The sequence below is a fragment of the Falco cherrug genome, chromosome 5, assembly GCF_023634085.1.
Source record: "Falco cherrug isolate bFalChe1 chromosome 5, bFalChe1.pri, whole genome shotgun sequence".
NCBI lineage: Eukaryota > Metazoa > Chordata > Aves > Falconiformes > Falconidae > Falco > Falco cherrug.
Window position 1 is genome coordinate 83,060,765 of NC_073701.1, and position 22,382 is coordinate 83,083,146.

General features: G+C 44.4%; 1 protein-coding gene across 2 annotated transcripts in view; it reads right to left on the minus strand.

The window, feature by feature from the left end:
* The window catches only part of CADPS2 (calcium dependent secretion activator 2), a 323,412-nt gene extending 303,787 nt beyond the window's left edge, over nucleotides 1-19,625 (minus strand). For both annotated transcript variants that reach the window (XM_055712157.1, XM_055712158.1), the window contains exon 1: nucleotides 19,187-19,625. In XM_055712157.1, coding sequence (XP_055568132.1) covers nucleotides 19,187-19,519 — 333 coding nt within the window. In that variant the 5' untranslated portion in view covers nucleotides 19,520-19,625. The remainder of the gene's footprint in view (nucleotides 1-19,186) is intronic.
* Nucleotides 19,626-22,382: the final 2,757 nt, after the last annotated feature.

A 22,382-nucleotide genomic window follows, 5' to 3' on the forward strand; every position in this document is an offset into this window, starting at 1 on the left:
AGGCCAGGATCCGAGCAGGGCATTGCAGGCACGTGAACGGGAAGAGGTTAAGTGATTCCAGGACAGCACACATATTTAATAACACAAAGACAGATGAGATAACATCAGACGGTTGGAAGAAACAATGAAAGGAAGTCAGCTGACAGCCTCCCAGCCTTCCCCTGACAACCACCACGCTCAAAGGCAAGCCTAGCAAAAATGGGCCAACAGGGGAATTACCGGAGTAGAATGAAAGCTGAGAAATCCAGACCCAAGGGAGAATAATGACACTTTCCAACATGGACCCCTACAGGTCTCCACATACAGAGTAGTCCCTGCTGTAATGGGGAGTGCGACCAGGGAGCCTGGGGAAAGAGGCTGGCATGTCACCTTGGCACCACAAAGCAGGAGAAAGCTACAGGCAGCAAGGACAAAGTGCCTAATTGGTAGGTTAATATTCTTCACTGCCCAGTTCACCTCCAGTCTGCAGCCAAGAAAAAATAACCAACTGCTCTCACTCTGTGTGGGCAGGTGAGAGAGTCGTTCCTTCCATCATATTTAACCGTAGGGGGGGAAGCTGCAGGTTTCTCCTCTGAACAGCTTAGGACCCATCGCAATCCAATGAGAAGCCACCCATCGGCCACAGTTTATGTGCAGTTTATTTTCTGTCCTCAGATCTTTCATTTAAGTTCACACAGAAGGAAAACCACTGCCTTACCTTGAAATAAAGCTACCACTAAGTTCTTTGCAGGTGGTTTGACAAGTTAAGGAGACAGATGAACTGTAGCTTTCTGCTTATAAATGAAGTGGTAAACCGTAGGAAGAAAATGCAGTCTCCAGATGTCTATTTAAGCCTCTGATGAGTTAACTCCAGTGAGGTACTCAATCAACCCATCAGCATCTGAAGTGACACCAAAGGCTTAGTCAAACCTGCTGGAGTGGAAAACCTACATTTTTTTTCCTCCCCAAAACACTGCATAATCTAGAGGTTGGGGTTGTTTGTTTGTTGTTTTTTATAATACCCACCTGCTTTAAAGGGAACTTTTCTAAAGTAACAATTCAGTTTTGGAAAAAAGAATTTGGACTAACCTTGACACATACAATTATCAAGTACCCTGCCCTTGGATCACCAGGAGGGGCTGAGCTACAGATCCTTAGATGCTCAGCACAGGCCTTTCCCATTTAAGTTGGGTGTAAATTCTTACCTTTTATCCTGCAAAAGCTGCTTAAGAAAATTTCAGTACACACTGTACTGGTAATTTATGTATCTAACCAAAAGCAACAGAACAGGATTCCCGATCTCCATCCCTCCTACTGTCACAGAAAAAAAAAAAAAATGGTATGATTATTAGGAACATGCCAGAGGAACAGAGCTGATGCTCCTGCATAGATATTGCATAGTGAATTGGGGCGGGAGGGGTGGGGGTCTTGCTATTCTGGAGATGCAATTTCCTTTCAAAATTTCAGATAAAAATCAACTTTCAATATTTCTGTTATTTGCAAAGTGATGGTAGAGGGCCAATACTTAGCTATCCTTCACATTTTGCACAGAGGGGTCCAGCTCCCAGCTAGGCACTCTTTCACCAAGACTACTGAGCTAATTTGACAGGATGCCTCTCTTCCCCTTTCTAAAGCTTTTCTTCCTTCTGCTGCAAAAGAACAGACAACACAATTCTGAACCAAAAGAAAAAAACACCCATGGTGTTCTATAAAATCCAGCGTAGCTGAGGAGCGTGAGAAGCGGAAGAGAGTTACGGTGAACGAGGTTTGCTTACCTTTGTGCAAGTAAACCTCACTGGAACAAGAATCAGAATTTCAAAGTGATCCACTTGCACCCTAGCACAACTGCAAGCTCTGCTCCCACGAAGCACAGAAATAATGACTGACCTTCAGAATAATCCACATTTACAGTGTTTGTACCAGCTTTTCAAAAAATTATGGTCACTTGTAAGGGCTGAGTAGGAGTAAGGCAGACAGGCCGAGGCTCCTTGCTACTTTCCAGCGTTGGGAGATGACTGAATTATAGCACCACAGGCAGGATAAAAGATGAGGTAAGCCCAGAAGTCACTCATCACTGTGCCCTATTCTACCACAAAGCTGTGGTGTCAAAAGGAAGTTAGGAAGGCAGCACAAATCTATGTCTTTTGTCCTACAAAACCCCAATGTATATACATGTGAGTGGGTCTCAAAACAAAAACATTGGCTCAAGCATGCAGGATATTTAGAGGGAAGAATTAACTCCAAACGCTGCAGCATAATTGCACCATTATACATGATGTCTGCTACAAGCATTCAAGTCACATGCAATAGCACGGTAAAATTCTCAAGCCTAGACGCGTTCTGTGGAGAAATCAGCACGTCCTGACCATTTAACCTGTGGTCAATAAAAAACCTTGACCTAACAGATGTTTATTAAACTCTGCTCTGCAGCGTGCCAAATGTGGCCAGGGCAGAATGCCAGAAACAGCCTTTTTAGAAGCTTATTGGACGACCTGGAACTCAGGAACTTTTGATAGCAGTTGGGCTAAAATGAATTTAAAAGGCGGCACACAGCAATGCCGTGACTGAATGCGTATGAACCGTGCCACTGAACAGTCTTTGTTCTTTATCACTGCAGCACTTAATTACTTTGAGAACTTGCTGATATGCATGGTTATTGAACATGAATCCAGTCTCAGCAGTCTGTATTTTGTCAGAAAGATCTTTTCAGCCTGGAAGCTGAGGAGTGATAATTTATTCTCTATGTCAAGGCATTAAGAGGAGTTAAGTCAATTCAGTCGCGTAGACTGAAGAGTTGAGAGACCTGAATAAGGCAGCATGGAAGTTCTTTACAAGAGTCTGAAAGTTGTCCAGCATCGCCCAAAGAAACCTCCTTCCCAAAGAAGGGCAGCAGGTCTCTATATTCAGAGGAGCACAGACTCCTCCAGAGAAGGATATAAAAATAAGGTTGATTATCAGGGTAACAGGGCAACATCTGACCCAGAATGGGAGGATTAGTCATACAAAGTCACAGAATTATTTAAAAGATGATAAAATCAAGTAATCCATTCACTTTTTATTCCTGCTTTCTGGCTAACAGAATGCTGTAGATCTTATTTAGACAACAGTTAATACCGCCACAAGGGTTGGGTGTGGGTGGGGGGTGAGGGGGAATAATCCATAAAAGTGTGAGGCTAAGCGGTAAAGGAGAAATAGCAGGCCTCTGGAAAGGCAGCTGCACAGTTCTGGAGGGCTGTACCTGCAAATTAAACATAAATGCGGTATTCCATACTTGTTACGACAGAGGGAACTGGAACATGACATTGTAATCCTCCAACTTTGAAGACTGATTTTTAAATTCAAGGCTGGGATGCACTAGCACACAGAGTGGCTAGGAAACCTGTACTGGAAAACACAGCTGGTGTGGGAGCTGCAGTAACAGAAATGGGATGAAATTCAGCATCCCACACCTCAGGTCAGGACTCACAAGAACTTCTAAGAGATTTTCATTCTCCTTGGCTGCTCCGAGCTGAAGGCTCAGATGCACTGTCTCAGCAAATCCCCAGCACTGTGCTAACGTGAAAGGCGACATGAGAAAGACGATGCATTAATTCCAGCTGCAAAACACACAGAGAAAGGCTGTTAGGATAATCGGAGGAGAGAGGCCACTGCCTGAGGGATGGTTCAGAGCTTGGATTGTTCCATATAGCAGAACGAGACACCATCCTCTATCAAATCCTTCAGGAAAGGAAGGAAAAGCTGTTTTTTTAACTAAGGGGTAGAGCTGACAGAACAGCAAGTGGGTATAAAACAAACTGCGTATGTATTCAGTCAGGAAAAAGAATTATTACTATTCATATTTCATTACTATTAGAGTAATGAAAAACAGTGAAGATACCTACTAACTGCTTAGAAAGAGACAACGGATCTCTTTTTTGGACATGAGACTGCGTCACCCCAGGAGGTCCCTTCCCATTTAGTGTACAACTACGATCCATAGTAACTTGTTTGGGTGTTGGAAGACATTCATCAGCTTTGCAGTAATTTTGCAGGATTAGCTTTCTATCCCACAGCAAAGCAATAGTTTTATTCAGCAGTGATATGTGCCAGGGTGCTTACTAGGTGTACCTGAGGCACAGTAGCTTTATTAGCCTAACTTACTACCCATTGTGTCAAAAGCAAAGCATTTAATTAAACAAGTACCACTAAAGGCACAAATACATCAGGCAGAGCTGTTTGGCACTAGCAGTGCTATTCCCTGGTAACTATTTGTGATTCAGAAAGAATCTTCTGAACAGGCAGGTGGATAAAATACTAGTTTTAACACAACTACTGAAGGGGAAACCTACTGATATCCTATTTATGCCACCTTTCAGAAAAAGCCTTTATTTTGGTTTGTAGGTTGTATGCATAAGTTGTATGCAGGCAATTTGCAAACGCACACATGAAACTGCTTAGAAGCTACTGCATCAGAAACGGTGTTCCTAACTCAGCCCATCTCAAAGCACCCACAAGTTTATGACTCCTCTTAAAAAAAAAAAAAATAATAATGCCATGCCCTTTTTAAAACTGTATTAGTTTAGTCCATTCTGATCTTTCTCACTCTTCTGAACTGATTGCACAATTTACTTGCTATAGGGAAAAAATCAAATTATTTCAATGTTTTATTTGGCGTAAAATTATTAAGCTTAAAAGTAACAAGCAACTTACAAGCATTTTGATAGTTTTATAATTTTGATAGTTCCCCAAGTTCCATTTTATTACTATTCATATGAACGACTGTAGTGAATAAGTATTACCTGACAACCTGCCTTCAATACACAAATGCACATACTGTCCAAGGATGGGTTCACTCCACTGACAGAACAACTTAGTTTCTCACTCTGAATTCTTCACCTTTTTTGAAAGGAACGGTTACAGGCTACCTGTCTTCTTCTGATGTTATGCAATTCTGTTAATTTTCTAGACTCTCCAGCACTATAGATTGAAATGGATTTGCAATCGCTGCCCATCTGTACTGCTCAGAGCTTCAACATCTCACACCTCTTTACTCAATCTCTCAGCCTACGTATCACGCCAGCTATTATAATCGGTATGCATTACCACATTTATCTTATTAGCGCTGAGGCAGCATGATTCCGATCACTGATATGAAGAAGCTGTTCCACTCTAACATCATCACTATTAAAAATAAAATGAGCCACATCATTTTTTTTTTCCCAAACAGTGGCTTATAACTGCTGTGTTAGTTGCTCTATAGCCTCAGTAAAGTCAGAATGAAAAAAGGTAAGAGCTGTCTGCACAGTTGTGCAGTGCAGGGCATATTTTTTTTACTTTATTTTATTTTGAACCACACAATCAGGATAGTTGTTTTCTTGTTGGAACTAATTACTTTTCTACTGTAGGCAAAAACATACAAATTGAATCAAATTAGGAAAACAAATGATCCTTTACACTGAGAACACATATGCTATGTTTCAATCCAGAACAAGTTTCTGCAGCCGAGGTATAAATCCATTCTCAAATACAAACCCAGATCAGATATTTAAGTCTTATGCCTGTAAGACTGACAGAGCATAAACAGCAAAGTAGAAATTCAGCATACTGATTTCAACAGGGCACACTCTGAGCTAGCCCTAAGGAATCAGATCAGTTCTGGAAGCTCAATATTAAGAACAAATAAAACCTCTACTGTTAATAGAAGCCATAGGAACATCTTTGCTTCCTTATCACCAGGTTTAGGAGTTTCATGTTACATGAAGTAACTACCAAACTGAGCCAAGGCAGAAACACAGATCTGCAGGGTTTGGGACGTTAGGTTTGGGTTGGGGGTTTGGGGTGGGGATAGGGAGTCGGTGCTGATCATTTTTAGAGAAACTAAATGGCAATTTACTATTTTTGCAACACAAAAAGATGTTTCTGAAGAAGTAGCAGCATTAAGTGACTCGTATTCAGTATTTTATGCTAAACATGTAGTTTCTTTAAAACAGATTGGGCCATAACATTATGGAGCACTCATTCTACTCCCCTCCTATCTCTATCTATAGCTTTATTTCCCTCTCTCATGCACACATACACACTCACACCCTCTCTCCCTTCTTTTATACATAGCCATACATACATGTATTTTTCACACCCCATAGGGAACGTGGCAGAACCACAGCACACAGGGAAGCAGGGATGCACCACCAGCAGCAGGACCCCCCTGCTCAGTCGCACAGCATGGTCACGGTCTCACTTCGAGCACACACAAGTGCATTGTTTCCTCTCTTCCAGTATATGAATACATTCAGAGTTACAGCACACAGCCTTATGGGACCAGAGAGATACTAATCAATTTACTGAGGCCCAGAACAAGCAAAAGATGCTACGGAGAATATGGATATTTCAGTTCTGAGTTTGCTCCCTCTGTGAACAGAAAGCCCATGTAAAGGGGGACCCACTACAACAATCACAGATCGATCAGCAAGAGTTAAATGTAATGCCTGTCTGGAGGGACACCACACAACAGCGGGTAGGTCTCACTGCCTAATTCCTTAAAGATGCCTATGTCCCTTTTGGCTGCTTCCATCTGTACCCCAAAGCTTCAGGGCACCTCCAGCCTCCAACCTTGGCCTCCAGCAGATGCTTAGAAGCAGCACAGAAAATGACACTTCGGGTTCGATGCTTCTAAGCATTTATAGCTTTTTTTATTCCTAATCCAAGTTCCTATAAATTATAAAGAATCATAGCACAGTTTGGGTTGGAAAGATCACCTAGTTCCATCCCCCCTGCCATGGGCAGGGACATCTTCCACCAGACCAGGTTGCTCCAAGCCCCATCCAGCCTGGACTTGAACACTCCCAGGGATGGGGCAGCCACAGCTTCTCTGGGAGACCTGTTCCAGTGTCTCACCACCCTCATCACAAAGAATTTCTTCCTAATATCTAATATAAATCTACCCTCTTTCAGTTTTAAAAGATTAGCCCCTCTCCTACCACTACATGCCCTTGCAAAAAGTCCCTCTCCATCTTTCCTTGTAGGCCCCCTTTAGGTACTGGAAGGCTGCTGTAAGGTCTCCTGGAAGCCTTCTCTTCTCCAGGCTGAACAACCCGAACACTCTCAGCCTGTCTTCATAGGAGAGGTGCTCCAGCCCTCTGGTCATCTTTGTGACCCTCCTCTGCACTTGCTTCAATATGTCCCTGTCCTCCTTCTGTTGGGGGCCCCACAGCTGAACGCAGTACTCCAGGTGGGGTCTCACGAGAGCAGAGTAGAGGGGGACAATCACCTCCCTCCACCTGCTGGTCACACTTCTTTTGATGCAGCCCAGGATACAGCTGCTTTTCTGGGTTGCAAGTAGACATTGCCAGGTCATGTTGAGCTTCTTGTCGTCCTACATCCCCAAGACTTTCCCCTCAGGTCTGCTCTCAACCCATTCTCTGCCCACCCTGTGTCTGCGCTTGGGATTGCTCTGACTCATGTGCAGGACCTTGCACTTGGCCTTGTTGAACTTCATGAGAACCATATGGGCCCACCTCTCAAGCCTGCCAAGGTCCCTCTGGATGGCCTCCCTTCCCTCCAGCGTGTCAACCGCATCACACAGCTTGGCGTCATTGCCAAACTTGCTGAGGGTGCACTTGATCCCAGTGTCTATGTCACCAACAAAGATGCTGAACAGCACTGGTCCCAGTACAAACCCCTGAGGAACACCACTCATTACTAGGCTGCACTTGGACATTGAGCTGCTGATCACAGCTCTGAGCACAACCATCCAGCCAGTTCCTTACCCACCAAGTGATCCAACCATGAAGTACGTTTCTCTCCAAGTTTAGAGACAAGGATGTCATGCGCGACAGCGTCAAGTATCACATCAGTTGGCCTTCTCTCATTCACCAACACTGTAACCCCATCACAGAAGGCCACCAGATTTGTCACGCACTATTTGCTCTTAGTAAAGCAGTGATGGCTGTCACCAGCCACCTCCTTATCTTCCATGTGCACATCAAAGTACCTGAGGATCAGGGCTATTTAAAACATTTCAAGTTTATAAATTAAGGAGTGCCCAGTTAGGCAGGAACACCCAAACGCGTGCCCGGATAAAACTTAACCTCTTATCAGCCCCGTTAAAGAACTGTTTAAGATAAAAAACTCATGAATTGGGCTGGATTTTTTTCTTTTTTAAGGCAAGATAAATCCTTAAACTTTCCATTTTTGTTCCATCAGATGTAACTTTCAGATTGCTATTTTTTCAATAACATAGAAAAGAGAAAAATCAAAGTCCATTTGGTGGCCTGTACACTGGACAGCCAACAGCTGCCACGCATACACACGCTCCTAATCAACACAGAGAGGATGCTGCCCAAAGGCCTTCTCCAAGCATTAAAGACCTCACCCAAATGTATGAGCAACAGGTTATTGCAAAGCCGAGCATTCAAACAAAGTACAGTTTATCAGTATATTTCATAAGCAGGTTCCATTGAAGACATACATATAAATCAAGAGCATTTGATATTAAAATGGAAATAACTATTCCTATTCTGCCTCTCATTCTGCTCCCATTAATCCCTCCATCAGCACTAGAAAGTGTAAGCACAGCGACCTCTTGCAAATCAGTTCAGGTCTGTCTGTGGGATTAGATTCAGTGGATGGCACAGGGTGTCACAGTATTTTCCAAGGGCACTTTATTTGCTGTCTGAAGATACTCTTGAAGATTATTTCTCAGTCATTAATCGTGCATTCCATTTTTTATAATCGGTTCTTTTAATTAGTGTCCCAGGCAGCTTTGCTGAGGATCCCACACTCCTAGTAATTAGGGGCAGTTTGTTGCCCCTAATTAACTCCAGACACAGAGAGGCTCTATTACTTTGTTACTTCAGCAGTTTTTACGTTTGCATTGCATATTCTGTCCTGCTTTACTGGCTCAGAAAGGAGACTGCCCTGTTGTGCTATGTCTCTCATTTAGGTTCCATCTCTCTTTCTTGACTCTTGTGTTAGCTGCTGTTATTTCAGATCTCTCCGACTCTCTGCAGTCACGTCTACACTGGCCAACTGTGACACCAGGAAAGTGCATCTGTACAGCGCAACTTTTCACGCTGAGGACCTAACACCCACTCCAAATGCGTTTCAGGAGGCTTTACCTCAGCCTGGTTGCACAGATTTAATGTGCTCCCAGAACACAACTTCTGGTTTACCTTTGCCCACACACAGTCATATTCATGCGGTCCAAACCAGCACTCTGATCCACGCTAAAATAGTGATGCAACTGGTGATGTTGTCACTGATTAAGTGCATTACCTTTGGGGGATGGTCTTACTTTTTAAAGGTGTCTCAATTATCCCAGCAGATCATACTTCTGCAGCTACTGGACCGTAGCCATGACCACTGCACATCAGCCCAACACTGTCAGGCACTGATTAGCAAAACACAGCAGTGAGATTCAGAAATGGATTTTTATAATATGGGAAGAACTCTGCCAGCCTGTGCAGTCTCCTTCCCTTGTGTGCTGCTCTGCGTAATTAAGTGCACTTGTAACAGATAGGGCTTGTAACACAGCAAGAGGGTCATGCATGGAGGCTTTAACCAGTTTACCGATTTTATCACATCTGTGACCTCCTGAAAGCCATTCCAGACTGAGTTCTGACTAACAGTTGTAGTGAGCAAATTAACGTGTTAATAATCTATTAGAGTTTAAATGCCCAGAACACAAAAACCAGCTAGTGGCTTAGTGAAAATCTGAATAATTTTGTTGCCATTTTAAATAAATAATACTTCTCATTCTTCCATCATGCTTTTCACCAACAGACATCAATCTGTACTGAAGCAGCAGGAAGACTGTGGTGATCTAGTTGCTCCAATGCAACCCTGAGGAAGAGCCAAGCAAAGACCACAGGTAATACCTAGCCCTGTTCAGTGCACCACTGTCCTTCCTTGCGATTTAGAAAGTAAAGAGGCCTTAAAAATCCCACACTCCAGCCTGTGGGAGCTGGGGGCAAAGAGTGGACAAATGAATATTCATCTCGCTGTAACAGCAGCCCTGTAAGGCACTAACTATCCTACAGACAGCATGTCCAAGCGAGAGCTGCACACAGAAATACTCACAGACTGGTACTAGTGGGTGACTGATCTGCACATCGAGAAGATCACCTTTAGATTACATGGTTAAGAATGACATTCTTAACTTCCTTTTCAGCAACACATGAGCAAAATATATCCACAGGCTGCCAGAACTCCCAATTCTCAGATTACCTTTAGAGGGTATCTATTTTTTTTACATTCCAAGTGGTAAAACAGAAGGCTTATATACACAGAACATAGCTAGTCATTTTCTAGTGTTTATCATGGAAAAAGGCCTGGAAGCATTAAGTAAGGGTACCTAAAAACTTGGGTGGCAGAGAAAGCCAACTTTAGAAGTTGGCCCTAAAAATCTCAAGTGATATTTTTAAAGTAATTGAATTTGAGAGCTAAAGCAAGCTGAAAAGAAACCAAAATCATATAAATCAGATTGGCAGAATCTGTATCACAGAATATTTAAGCTAAAGTGCTTCTAATTACTTCACAACCACGTACTAGCACACTCAGAACCTCCACCATTTCTAGCATATACGTGGTTATGAGAATGATACTTCATTTGGGGTTAAGTCACCACAAGCTGAATTTAAGTGTCCATTCAGGCAAATACTCCAACTCTGCAAGCTGAAGATTACTAGAAAAAAAAATTGTAATGGAGTTTATTAACTTCCATCTCCAAATAATACCGCTATTTGCTGCTCTTCAAGTCCCACCGGTAAGAGACTGAAAAATCCTCTGCCTTTTAATGGCACTGTAGGAAGGAAGACAGTCAGAGGGAACCGATTGCTAAGATGATTTAGCATTAGATCTATACCAAACCAACACTTCTTTATTTTTATTTCTTTGCTTTGCTTATGTTCCATCCATAAGGAGATTAAAAAAAAGTCCATATTAATATTTTAACACTAATGCATATTTGATGTATTAAACAGTTGGAATGGTGAAACATTTGTAGAAAACTTTTCAACAAGAAACAGCCGTTAGTACCATGCTACAAGGCCTCAGAATACATAATTTCAAAATAAATGTAGGAACGTATGAGCAACAGGCACAAACTGGGGAAACTCCTCAGCAAAAGCCAGCAAGATAAGTATTCGCCATAAACTGCCTGGAGGTGATTTTTTTTTTCTTTTTTTAAAGAAAACTCATGAATACACCCTAAGAAAATCCTAAACATATAAAACAACTGCAATCTTCTGCAGAAAAAATATCGTGAGACCATGAAAACACTGTTTTCCCCAATGCACTATGTCCTGCCACTCTGATTTCCATGGACTTTATCTTCCGAACACAAAGCTTCTCACCAACTCTCTGTCCTTGCTATTCTGTATTACACTGTCATGGATATTGAGACTACTTGCTTTTTTCTGGCTTAATCTTTATCTTTTTCCTAGCCAAATATCTTTACTGCAAACTCTTTTCCCCAAGATATTCATCCTTCATTTCTCTTTCATACTGAAAAGCCTTTCTCTGCTACGAATTCATTCCTCTTAACTGTGTCGCTGTCCTGGTTGAACAGTTCCTCTACTCCAAAATTAATTCAGTTCCACATACTTTCTCAGTATCTCCAACTCAGTCCATCAAACTCTCTGTCACCAATTTCCATTTCCCCCCTAATCTTTGTAGATGTACATCATCTCTTTGGAGATCTCACTTAAGACACTATCTGAGCTCTGTCCTTTCCTCCACGTCCTTGTCTGCGCCCCAAACAAATCCACTCAAAGTCCTATCCTGAGGATTTTTTTGTGTGTGTATACACTATCACTCAAAGTACCCCTCCAGCACTTTCATTAAACAGAAGCTGCCAGCCTCTATTTCCAAAACCCCACAGCCAAGAAAATTGAACATAAATGAATAATTAATGTATAAGGGAAAAATGGAAACAGAGCTGGAGAAAAATTCTTGTACAATCACCTTCTCTTCTTCTAATTTTTCTTCACCGGGTCATGCACTTAAAGTAGTACACTGTAGCTCTTTCTTCACCGCAGTTCATTCTTCACAATGCTGTTAATTAAAGCTTTTCCCCTTCCTGACAGGAAAACCACTCAAGAACATTCTTAAACTTACCCATACAAGTAATCACACTTGAAGAGAAGCATATGCTCTATCTCCTCACTGTAAAATAAATAAGAACCAGAAAAAAAAAAGTCTTTTGGGCAAGTACCATCAAGTTCTAGAGAATTTTAAACAAAAAAATGCGAAGCCTTCAATGCTTATGGCTGTGAAAATAACCTTCAAAACACAAACCTAAGCTGATGCAGCCTGGTACCCACATGCAAACACTCTGTCTCTCCTGCTGCTCAGAGATTCCCCCACACAGCAACAAACTGAAAACTGCCTTTTCACAGCTGCTATTCTGAAACCTGGGGGAATCAGCTGCAACGCACAAGAACGGCGCTGCTTTCAGTTTGGTGCCAGCACTTCTAGGCAGAAGCAGGCATTGGAGATAGGCACCAGGCAAAGGGAACAGGAGTTCAGCAGATGCTGTTCCTCTCCCTGCCTCCCCTCCGGAATGGCAATAGCTCAAAACCAAGAAGTCTGAGTACCAGACCTGAGCATGCCACAGCCGTCAGCAGGCAGCAAGAGCAGGAAGTTGGAAAGAAATACAGGAGGCATCTTTGCAGCCACTGTACCAAAAAAACTGTATGAAAAGAGACTTAAAGATTAAAAAGTTTTAAAACCTCAGAGGCTGGCATCCAGTTCAGACAGAGTAATATACTAACTGGGGCTCCGTATGACTAAATATAGGACCAGGAGCCAAGGCTCAAAGACTAGCACCCCACCACATGTCCCTCCATCAGCAGAGGAGAGCCAAGCACCTTCCTAAAAAAAGATGCATCATCCCATCTTCCCCCATGGACACCTCTTGGGTTGATAAATGGAAAGCAAGTTTTGTCCATGAGCTTTCCAGTTCTAGCAAGCATACAAATAAAAGGGAAGCAGCAGGAAACAGGGATGTGTTAAGCTAGCAAAGTAGGAGACATCTACACACAAAAAAGAAACAGGGGTTAACAGGAAAGCAGAACACAAACACAGAGGTACATTAAAAAAAAGCAAAACAATGTATATTGAAAGCAAATTCAGGATGATATTCACCAGTATTAAAAAGAAATGGTACAAAGCCAGAAAGAGAAAAAGCAAGTCTAATGAGCAGCATGCAAATGGAGAGGTGATTGGTTAGCAGTGTCCCCAAACATGAACTAGTGACAACAGGTGTGCGTGGGGAAGGGTGCAAATGGTAAGTTTGCTTATATAGAAATAAATCATTCAATGAGAGTCAACTAGCAACCAACAAGTATTTTCTGCTCTGGCAACATTCTACAGTTAAAGACAGTACATGGTAATGAGTATTTTGACATATTGCCCCTCTCCACATACAGAGAAAGGAGTATGGTTTGGGGAGGAAAAGAGTATTTTCACCAGCTTTGTTCTTCCACAGCAGCAGCACGTATGCTTCTCAGACAACGTCAGGACAAGATGAGCCGATCTGGTATTTCTGCTTCCCTGTCACCAATTACCAACGGTTCAATTGCTCATACGTTCCTTCAACATATAATGTGAGAATAACAACTGACTGCAAAGGGTGAGAAATGCAAGGCAGCCCAGCCAGCCAATTCCCCTGCACTATTCCTGCAGAGATGGCAACAGACAACTGATCCCTCAAACTCCCTTCCTTGTTGGCTGCCCTGCAGAAAGAGTAAGTAGTCTACCTCAAGCACTTTGAATAAGTTCTTTGCCAACCTAGTTAACACACTTGTCAAACTGCACGGGTGACAGAAAGAAACAAACAACCTGAGGTAACTCACTCAGAAAAAAATAAATTGTCCCCTCAAATAATAATAAGTTAAAAATAATAAAATTTCAAAGGCAAGTATGGGTAAAACAGGCAGGAAAAACAAAAGAAGCAAAAAAAGAAACCGATAATTTTTCAGCACAGTAAACTAGGTTTTCAGACTGTCCCTACATGTCCACTTCGTAACACTGCTGCTTACAAAAGCTTCATTTTCCCAGCACATTGTCTCACACCAACCAGTGCTGAGCTGGTGGGGTAGCAGCAGAATTTAATATTAAATGAAAACTCTGACAGATTGTCATTTCTGCAGTGGCACTGGTAACTAGAAAGCTCTGCTTTTCTTATCACCCTGCAGTGCTTCTTCAGCCACAGCTGCCTCAATTGCCCATTGTGAGCAATGAAACCTACTGCAGGCGAGAACAACTTCTTGCCCAAAGACCAAGCTCTGACTGAGGTAAAAAGGTATATTTGCAAATAATCTTGTCTCAACACATATAGAGCTGTGTAGGCCACTATCTTAATGGGCTTTGACGTGATTTACCAAAATACTCTATACTCACTTGACTGAAAACAAGATGTGGCTCAGAGCATCATGACAAGGTGTTATCAAGGTGTTTGTGATGGGGGAGAAAGGAGGCAAACAAACTTGATTTAAAATGACTTTCTGAAAGACTTCACACCAAAAAAAAATCATCATTTGTAAAGGAAATGTTGAAGGTAGGAATGGAAGACATGTTCCTAGAAAGTTCTCTAGCAGAATTTTGACCAGATGGCCAAGTTTTATAGCTAAGCTCTTCCTCTGAAATGTGCCTATAGAGTTTCTGGCAACAATGGCTTTGGATGTACTCTCCTTGATACCTCCACAGTGGGGAAAGCAGCATTCTATGAAGGAGGCTCAGAAGGCAAGAGACAATTTTTCTTTCCCAGAACATGCTCAGCCATTAAATTAAGTAGATATACATCACACCAGCTCAAAAGCAAGAAAAAGTGGGGCTTGAGGCAGGAGAAATAAAGACATTGAGAATAAAACTGTGATCCAGAGAATGAAGTCCGTCACTGTAACCAATGTTTTCCTGATAAAGTTATTTAGTGGACCCATGTAATTACAAACCTCTCCTTTAGAGGTGAAGTCCAAGAAAAAGGAAAGAAGAAACTCATGGAGTTCAGATGAAAATAAGTTACTGAGTATTACCACTCTCCCACTTTTGAGAATTAACTAGAAGTCAGTGCTTTTGATCTACTCATGATTGAGCAGGTAGACAGAAGAGAAAAAAATGGAAGGAAGAAAGGTCTTCACGTATTCAGGAAGTAAACTCATGGAGTTATGATTTCCAAACAGCCAGCTCAATTCCTTCGCTGCTTATCACCTATGAAAGCAAGACTTGGAATTACCAGCTTTGATGTACTAAGCCTTTCATGCACTACAAAACCTTGTTTAGCACAGGAGCATTTTACTTCTCCCCCAGTCTTGGGTTTCCAATCAAGTGTGACCACTTGATTACTAAATTTTAAAGTGTTGAGGAAGAAAAACACGGGAAGAACACCTTTTTTGTTAGTTAATTGCAGCATTTCACTGTTCCTTCCTTCCCCAGGAACTTTAACTCTGATTCATCTCCCAGATACAGAACCTGCCTTTGGCACACACACACACCAAGTAAAACTGAGTATGTACATACAAGTGTATGCCCGGCTAGTATAAACCCCAGTCACCAGGGCCATCATCTAATCACTGACTCTGTGTACATTCATACACACAACTTTACCTTGACGGAAGACAGCCACACAGGGAATTAATTTCTTTTCACCACCTAAATCCCATTCTATGGATAAATTCCATCTGCTGGTCTGAGATTCGGTTTGGCTGGGGTAGGAGAGAAGGAAGAGGAATGGGATTAGTTAACTATTTTCTTCTTCTCTTTCACTGGACTAGAAAGGAAGAGGAGTGGAGAAGCAGAAAAAGATGCTGAAATACATTCCAGAGGACTCACATAAAACAGTGGAAACTACAAATATGTGAAAAACACCTCTAAACCAGGGACGGAAAAAACTTGCTTGATAAAATCATTACATATAATGCATTGATGCATTAGTATTTCTCTAAAAGTTTGGAAGACACATGACCAAAGTTCCATAAATACCTACAAGTACGTATCAGTTCTGCTCTGCAGAACTAACTCCACCTTTGTCAGGATCTGCTACCTCACGCTGAGAACTCATGCCATGCTTCAGTTCCATATCTCCAATACTAGCTTATTCTTCCTTCTCCACCACAGATCTACCAGTAACCAAAGTACGACAGGATGTAATAGCAGGTCACCAACTAACTCCGAACAGTTAAAGAGAGTATTTCTTCCATATATCCTACCGATTAAAAAAAAAAAAAAAAAGAAACAGAGACAGATTATAAAAGTATGTGTTTCAGCAAAGTCTGGGCTAAATAACATTGTATTTGGCATTAAAAACAGCAGAGTTGATGGACTCTGGTGAATGATAGTTGTTTTTTTTCTTCAAGATTGATTATTTTATTATTATTATTGATCTTATCTATCACAATAAAGCTGAGCTAATTTTACTTAGTTAGAAGAAAGAAGGATGGGAAGGGACAACAGAGGAGTGAAACACTGCCTGAATTCACAATTCTTTACGATAAGTAGCATAACTCAGTCCGTTAAGTACGATGGTTTCAAGATACCATATAGTACATTCTAATCTGATACTGAAGCACGAACATAAGCCATCCATATTGTAAACCATTTCCTTACTTGTATTACAATGCAATTGAGGGTATTTGATATGTGAATTCCATCTCATTCCCTTACTGGATAATATGTTCCACATTAAAAAAGAAGCAAACTGCATTCTGCAATATTTGCTCAGCAATATGCCAAATGAACTGGCAGAAGGAACAAATTACTTCTGCTCTCAAGTAGGGCGGATACTATTCTTAGGTTATCAGAAAGACTGGTGGTGCAAAAGCATTATGAAGAGTGCACAGCCAGCCAGAGACAGGCAGACTGGGCTGAAAGCCGGAACCACAGAGCATCACAGGTACTGGTTTGAAACCATACCTTGAATCACTTATCCGCTGATGCTGGACAGGGCATGCAGTAGTTAAGGGCTCCACTTGAGTAACACAGGTAACGAATCTCAGTACAGCTCACAACGGACAGCCAGCCACATGACAGTCAGATGTCAAACAAAAGAGCAAGAAATTAAAGGACAGTCCACATCCGTATCAGCTCTTGACAGTGAGAAAATTCATTCAGGAATAAAGACAGACTTTTACCCTATGGAATATGAGCTCAGCTATCACACAGCTAAAAGGGTCTTACTACAGGGCACAGCGTATGTATGACAGGTGGGTGTACTCTCGTTCCTAAAGCTGACACGGGGCCACTGTGCAGCACAGAGTGCAAAAATTAAGAGCGCAAGGGCTCCTTCGTATGGGTCTCAGCAATCCTTAGCTATCAAAGCAGGTTTTCTGAACTCTTAGAACTCAGGACCAGTTCTGCTACCCTATACTCAGTAATTCACCGAGCAATATATCAAATTGTCAAGTAAGACAAAGGATGTTTATGAGCATTTCATTACTTCCAGAGAGAAGTACAACTCCCAGTGAGAATTATTTTTTGTGTTGTCTTATTTAAAAACACTAATTCCTGACGAGCAAAAAACGAATCATCCTTGTTCTGCAGCTAAATTCCTAAGAATGAAAAAAATCTTTCTACATATAATAGTTGAACCACAAGTCAGAGTTCACTTAAAAACAGTAATCAGCCAGAGTAACATTTAAGTTTAGGTATCAAGTAAATTCTGTCAGACTGTTCCTTGCTCGTATTTTAAATCCACAACCGTTGTATTTCTGTATTCACTGCACATCAGTAATCTCTTTTCATAGATCTTATTAATAAAAATAATTAACTGCAGCTATTTTTAAAACACAGTTCCTATGCTTAGTGACTGAGACCAGAGAGAACTTCTAAATGTTCACTGTCTTCTGCAGTTGACGGCCACAAGTTATTACCTAGAAGCTGATGAGGAAAATTTCATCAAGAGGCAGGCAATGCACCACTGGAGCAGGTCATGCAGGCCGGCAGTGGGATCTCATCTCCCCTATTAACACAACATCAGGTCAGCTTTGGCTTTGTCCAGTGGGAAGTCACACTTAGATGACCTCCAGGTGTCCCTTCAAAGTATCATTTCTATGATGACTCTGTTTTGGGGTGAGGACTCCTCAGTGGGGTGGTGAAAATTCTCATTTCGCCAGATTTTCTTCAGCTTCCTGCTTACAAAATGGCTTTATACAGGCTCCACAGTTTAAGCACTTAACACTTGATAAAAACGAAATGCTCTTCCAGAAATAATCTTATTATTACCACCACGTTAACTTGTCGGAGAATTCACTAAGCACAAATTACCTATAGCAGGCAAACATCTAGGACTGGATTTTACAAACCCTCAGAGATATGGATTGTAAAAGCCAAGTGAGATTGGATTCTTTTTTGTGTCCTATCACTCTCCCTCTGGAAAGTGATGTGGAAAGGTCTGGGGTGGTGGTGGTATTTTTTTCTTTTCTGTTTTAGTTTGGGTTTGTTTGTTTTACTAAACTGAAAGTATATTAAAAAAAAACCCAAACAAACACATATTTCTTTTTTAAGCAAACATTTGAAGAACAGCTTTTAAGTGGTTATCTGGAAATGCAGTGCCTTGATTCAAAACTTGAGCATTCTACCTGTTCAACAGCTCAAAAGTAACAGAGAGCAAGCACTGTGACAGCATAAACACTAGCCACGTACCTGCCAGCTCTCAAGAGCTTGTCTCTGATATACAAGATGCAAACAGTAATTCTGGTCAAGCCTTCGCTAGAAGCCCATTCTCATCACAAACACGCATGTTAATTGCTTTTCTCTGTACGGAACAGTAATTAATGAAACAAACCGTTCTTTTCGTTCACCTCTGTGCTACGGCTTAATTGGCTGGAGTTGGGTACAGATGGTCAGAATACGACTCGCAGGAGGCACCCCTGGGAGGTTTAACCCCATCCCTGCCTCCCTCCCGCAGGGCCGAGCAGCAGAACTCTCCCTCCCGCCGCGGCGCGGCCCCAGCGCCCCCACACCCGCGCCCCGCGCCCCCTTCCCCTTCGCACGGCGACTTCAGGCGCAGCCCCGCAAACTTGACAGACTTCACCCCTGTCGGGCGACGGATTCCCGGGCACACGGGCTGGTCTGGCGGAGCCGCGCCGAGGCCCAGCGCGGCAGCGCCCCGCGCCCACACCGCCGCCCCCCCCGCCGCGGCGCGCACGGCTCAACCTGTTGAGTCCACGGCGGGACGGCCCGGCGGGCGCGGGAGCCGCGGCCGGGCGGCAGCGGGGGGGGCGGGGGGGCTCACCTTCTGCTGCCGGCGGGCCATGTCCGTGGGCTGCTTGGCGTTGAAGGGGTGCGCGATGCACCTCGCGATGAACACGTAGAGCTGCAGCCGGAGCCGCTTCTCCCGCTCCTCTCGCTGCAGGCGCTCCTGCTCTTCCCGGCCCTCGCTCAGCACCGAGGGGCTGGGGCTGGGGCTGGCCGCCCGCGCCGCCCCGGCCTCCCTGCCCCGCGGGTCCCGGGCCGGCGCCGGCGGCAGCGAGCGCGGCGAGCCGCCGCCCGCCGCCACCAGCACGTCCCGCCGCTCCTCTTCGAGCACCTCATCGGACTCCTCCTCGCTGGAGGAAGGGTCCAGCATCGCGCTCGGCGGGCGCGCCCCGCGGCCGGGCGCGGAGCGAGGCGGGCAGCGGCGCGCACCTTCCCGGACACGTCGAGTTTACACACAGACTGTTTCCGAGCGCCGGCGGCCGCCGGGCGGGAGCGGAGGGGCGGGGAGGGGAGGCGGGGTTTGGGAAGGGGGTCGAGCCTGTGTTGCCGTGGGAATTGCTCCGAGCGGCTCCCGGCGGAGGCGGGGCCGGGGCCGGGCGAACACCTCCGCCTGCCCCGGCGGGGGCCGCGGCCAGCAGGTGGCCGGGCCGGGATGGGCGGGGCCGCGCCGTGCCGTGCCGTGCCTGCCCCGCCCCGCCCCGCCCCGGCTCGGCTCGGCTCGGCTCGGCACCGAACAGCGCCCACACGGCACGGCTCGGCACGGCTCGCTGCCGACCGCAAGCTCGCTGGCATCCGCTGCCATGTAGTGTGGGGGAAAACGAGGGGCATCTCAAACGGCTCCGGAAAAAGAAGCCACGGACCCCGGGCTCTCAGGTGGGGAGCGACCTGATGCTCAAGCCCGCCTGACTTTCCCAGGATACTTTGTCGGGCGCCCGCTGTCACACATAGGTAGTTCGCAGCGCTCTGACACCGTTGTTGTGGGCTGTCTGTGGACCCAGCCAGGCTCACGTTAGCCTGGTTATCTTCACCCTCACGGCTGTGAGAAACATGTGAGAGCCTGCCGCTGTCACGCTCTGAAATGAAATAAAAAAGGCTTTACTGTGTGCAAGCTAGATTCCTAGAGTCTGACTGGGGCCCCTGGGGGGAAAGGCAGCCCTGCCGGGGGTGGGCAGGCACATCAGATTCCATGTGGATCAACGGGTCCATCCCTCGCTCCCTGCACACCCGGGCACGGTGGTGCCGCTGCCGGGGAGGGTGCGGGAGCTCCCGCACAGGGCCGGGCCGGGGGTCGGGGGGACAGCGGCGGCGGGGACGGACTGGCTCGCAGAGGGGCCGCGTGCCTGTGTGCTGCTTTGAACCCCTGGTAAGGGAGCGCCTGCCCGCACAGCCCTATCTTTATTGTTTATTTTTTAAATTATTTTTATTATGCTTTGTTTATTATTTTTCCTATCATGTTTCTCATGCCGTGCTGAGAGACAGGAGTAAAACGTCCCAGTGCGTTTTATTTCTTTCCAGTACAGCCTTTCTAGATTGTTTCTCAACATCTACAATGATAAAACTTCTGCCTATGAAGAAACTATCAGAATGCATAAAAGAGCTGGAAAGCTCTACAAGCTATTAATGCAACTTTTTTTTTGGTTAAATGGCCTTTTGGAGGATAGAAGCTAGAAAATGTGAACATTTTCTAATAGTGGTGGGCTTGCATTTTTCGCTTCCACTTTCAATTCTCCGCCGTTCCCCCCTGCAAACGTGTGGCGGTGCCGAGCGCCGGGAGCCCGGGCGCTGCCTCTGGATCCCTGCCAGGGGAGGGGGAGAGCGCGGGGGAGAGCCCCGCTGGCCAGCGCACCGGCTTCCTTCGGAGCCTGGGTGCTGAGTGGACCAGTCGTCTAGAAACAGGGAGGGTTATTTATGTGGCTGCCTGGTGTCCTTCACATTGATTCCTAGCAGTAGGCAAAATTTGTGAAATGCTTAAAGGCAGTCAGGGAAAAGCGTGAATGTCAACCTATTGGACACCTCCAGCCACAATTCCTTAGTGCAGGAATTGCTAAGGCCCGTGTTCGTGGGTACCACCGTCACCAGTCACACGTCAGTGCTTGTGTTCCCAGTGTATCACTGCAAGTAGCACCAGTCCTGTAGTAGATAAGAGGTAACTCCACAAAAGATGTGGAACTGGTTACTGTAAACCACTTTTCCACTGAGAGGAATACAATACGCACTCAGATTTGTGGGTGCCTTTTGCAATAAATTGTTCTTATCCTAATGGCAAATAAGAGTAAAGTAACTATACAAAACTTGCCACCAAATATGTGCAAAGTACCAACTGGGATATGAACTCTCAGATTTCAGAAGTCAGGTCCCAAACATTTTTAAATGTAGTAGCTCAGTCCAGCAGTGTCATTTCACAACTACTGCATTAAGGCCAGGGTGATTGTGTTATCATACATAAGATTACACAATTTACAGAATCACAGAACGGTCAGGTTGGAAGGGACCTCTGGAGATCACCTAGTCCAACCCTCTGCTAAAGCAGCTTCACCTACAGCAGGTGGCACAGAGACACATCCAGGTGGGCTTTGAATGTCTCCAGAGAAGGAGACTCCACAGCCCCTCTGGGCAGCCTGTCCCAGTGCTCTGCCACCCTCAAGGCAAAGAAGTTCTTCCTCATGTTCACATGGACCTTCTTGTGTTGCAGTTTGTGCCAGTTGCCTCTTGTCCTGTCGCTGGGCACCACTGAAAAAAGTCTGGTTGAACTCTTGTTTATAGAAAAGATTATGTTTGCTCAACTAGCTGCCTGCACTTATTTGAAGAGAAAATATCTCTTATTTGCTTCATGCTTCGTATCAGAATCACAGAGTTGCTGAGATTGGCAGGGATCTTCTGAGATCATCTAGTCCAGCCCCCAGAGCAGGGTCACCTCGAGCAGGTTGCCCAGGGCTGAGTCCAGTCGGGTTTTGAATATTTGCAATGATGGAGACTTCACAACCTCTCTGGGCAACCTGTGCCAGTGTTTGACCACTCTCACAATAAAATACATGTTTTTCTTATGTTTAAATGGAATTAATTTCCTGTATTTCCTTTTGTGCCCATTACTTCTTGTCCTTCCCTGAGTACCACTGAGAAGAGTCTGGCTTTGTGTTCTTTACTCCCCTCCGTCAAGGTATTTATCTACATTGGTGAGATTGCCCTGAGCCTTCTTTTGTGCAGGTCAAAGAATCCCAGCTCTCTCAGCCTCT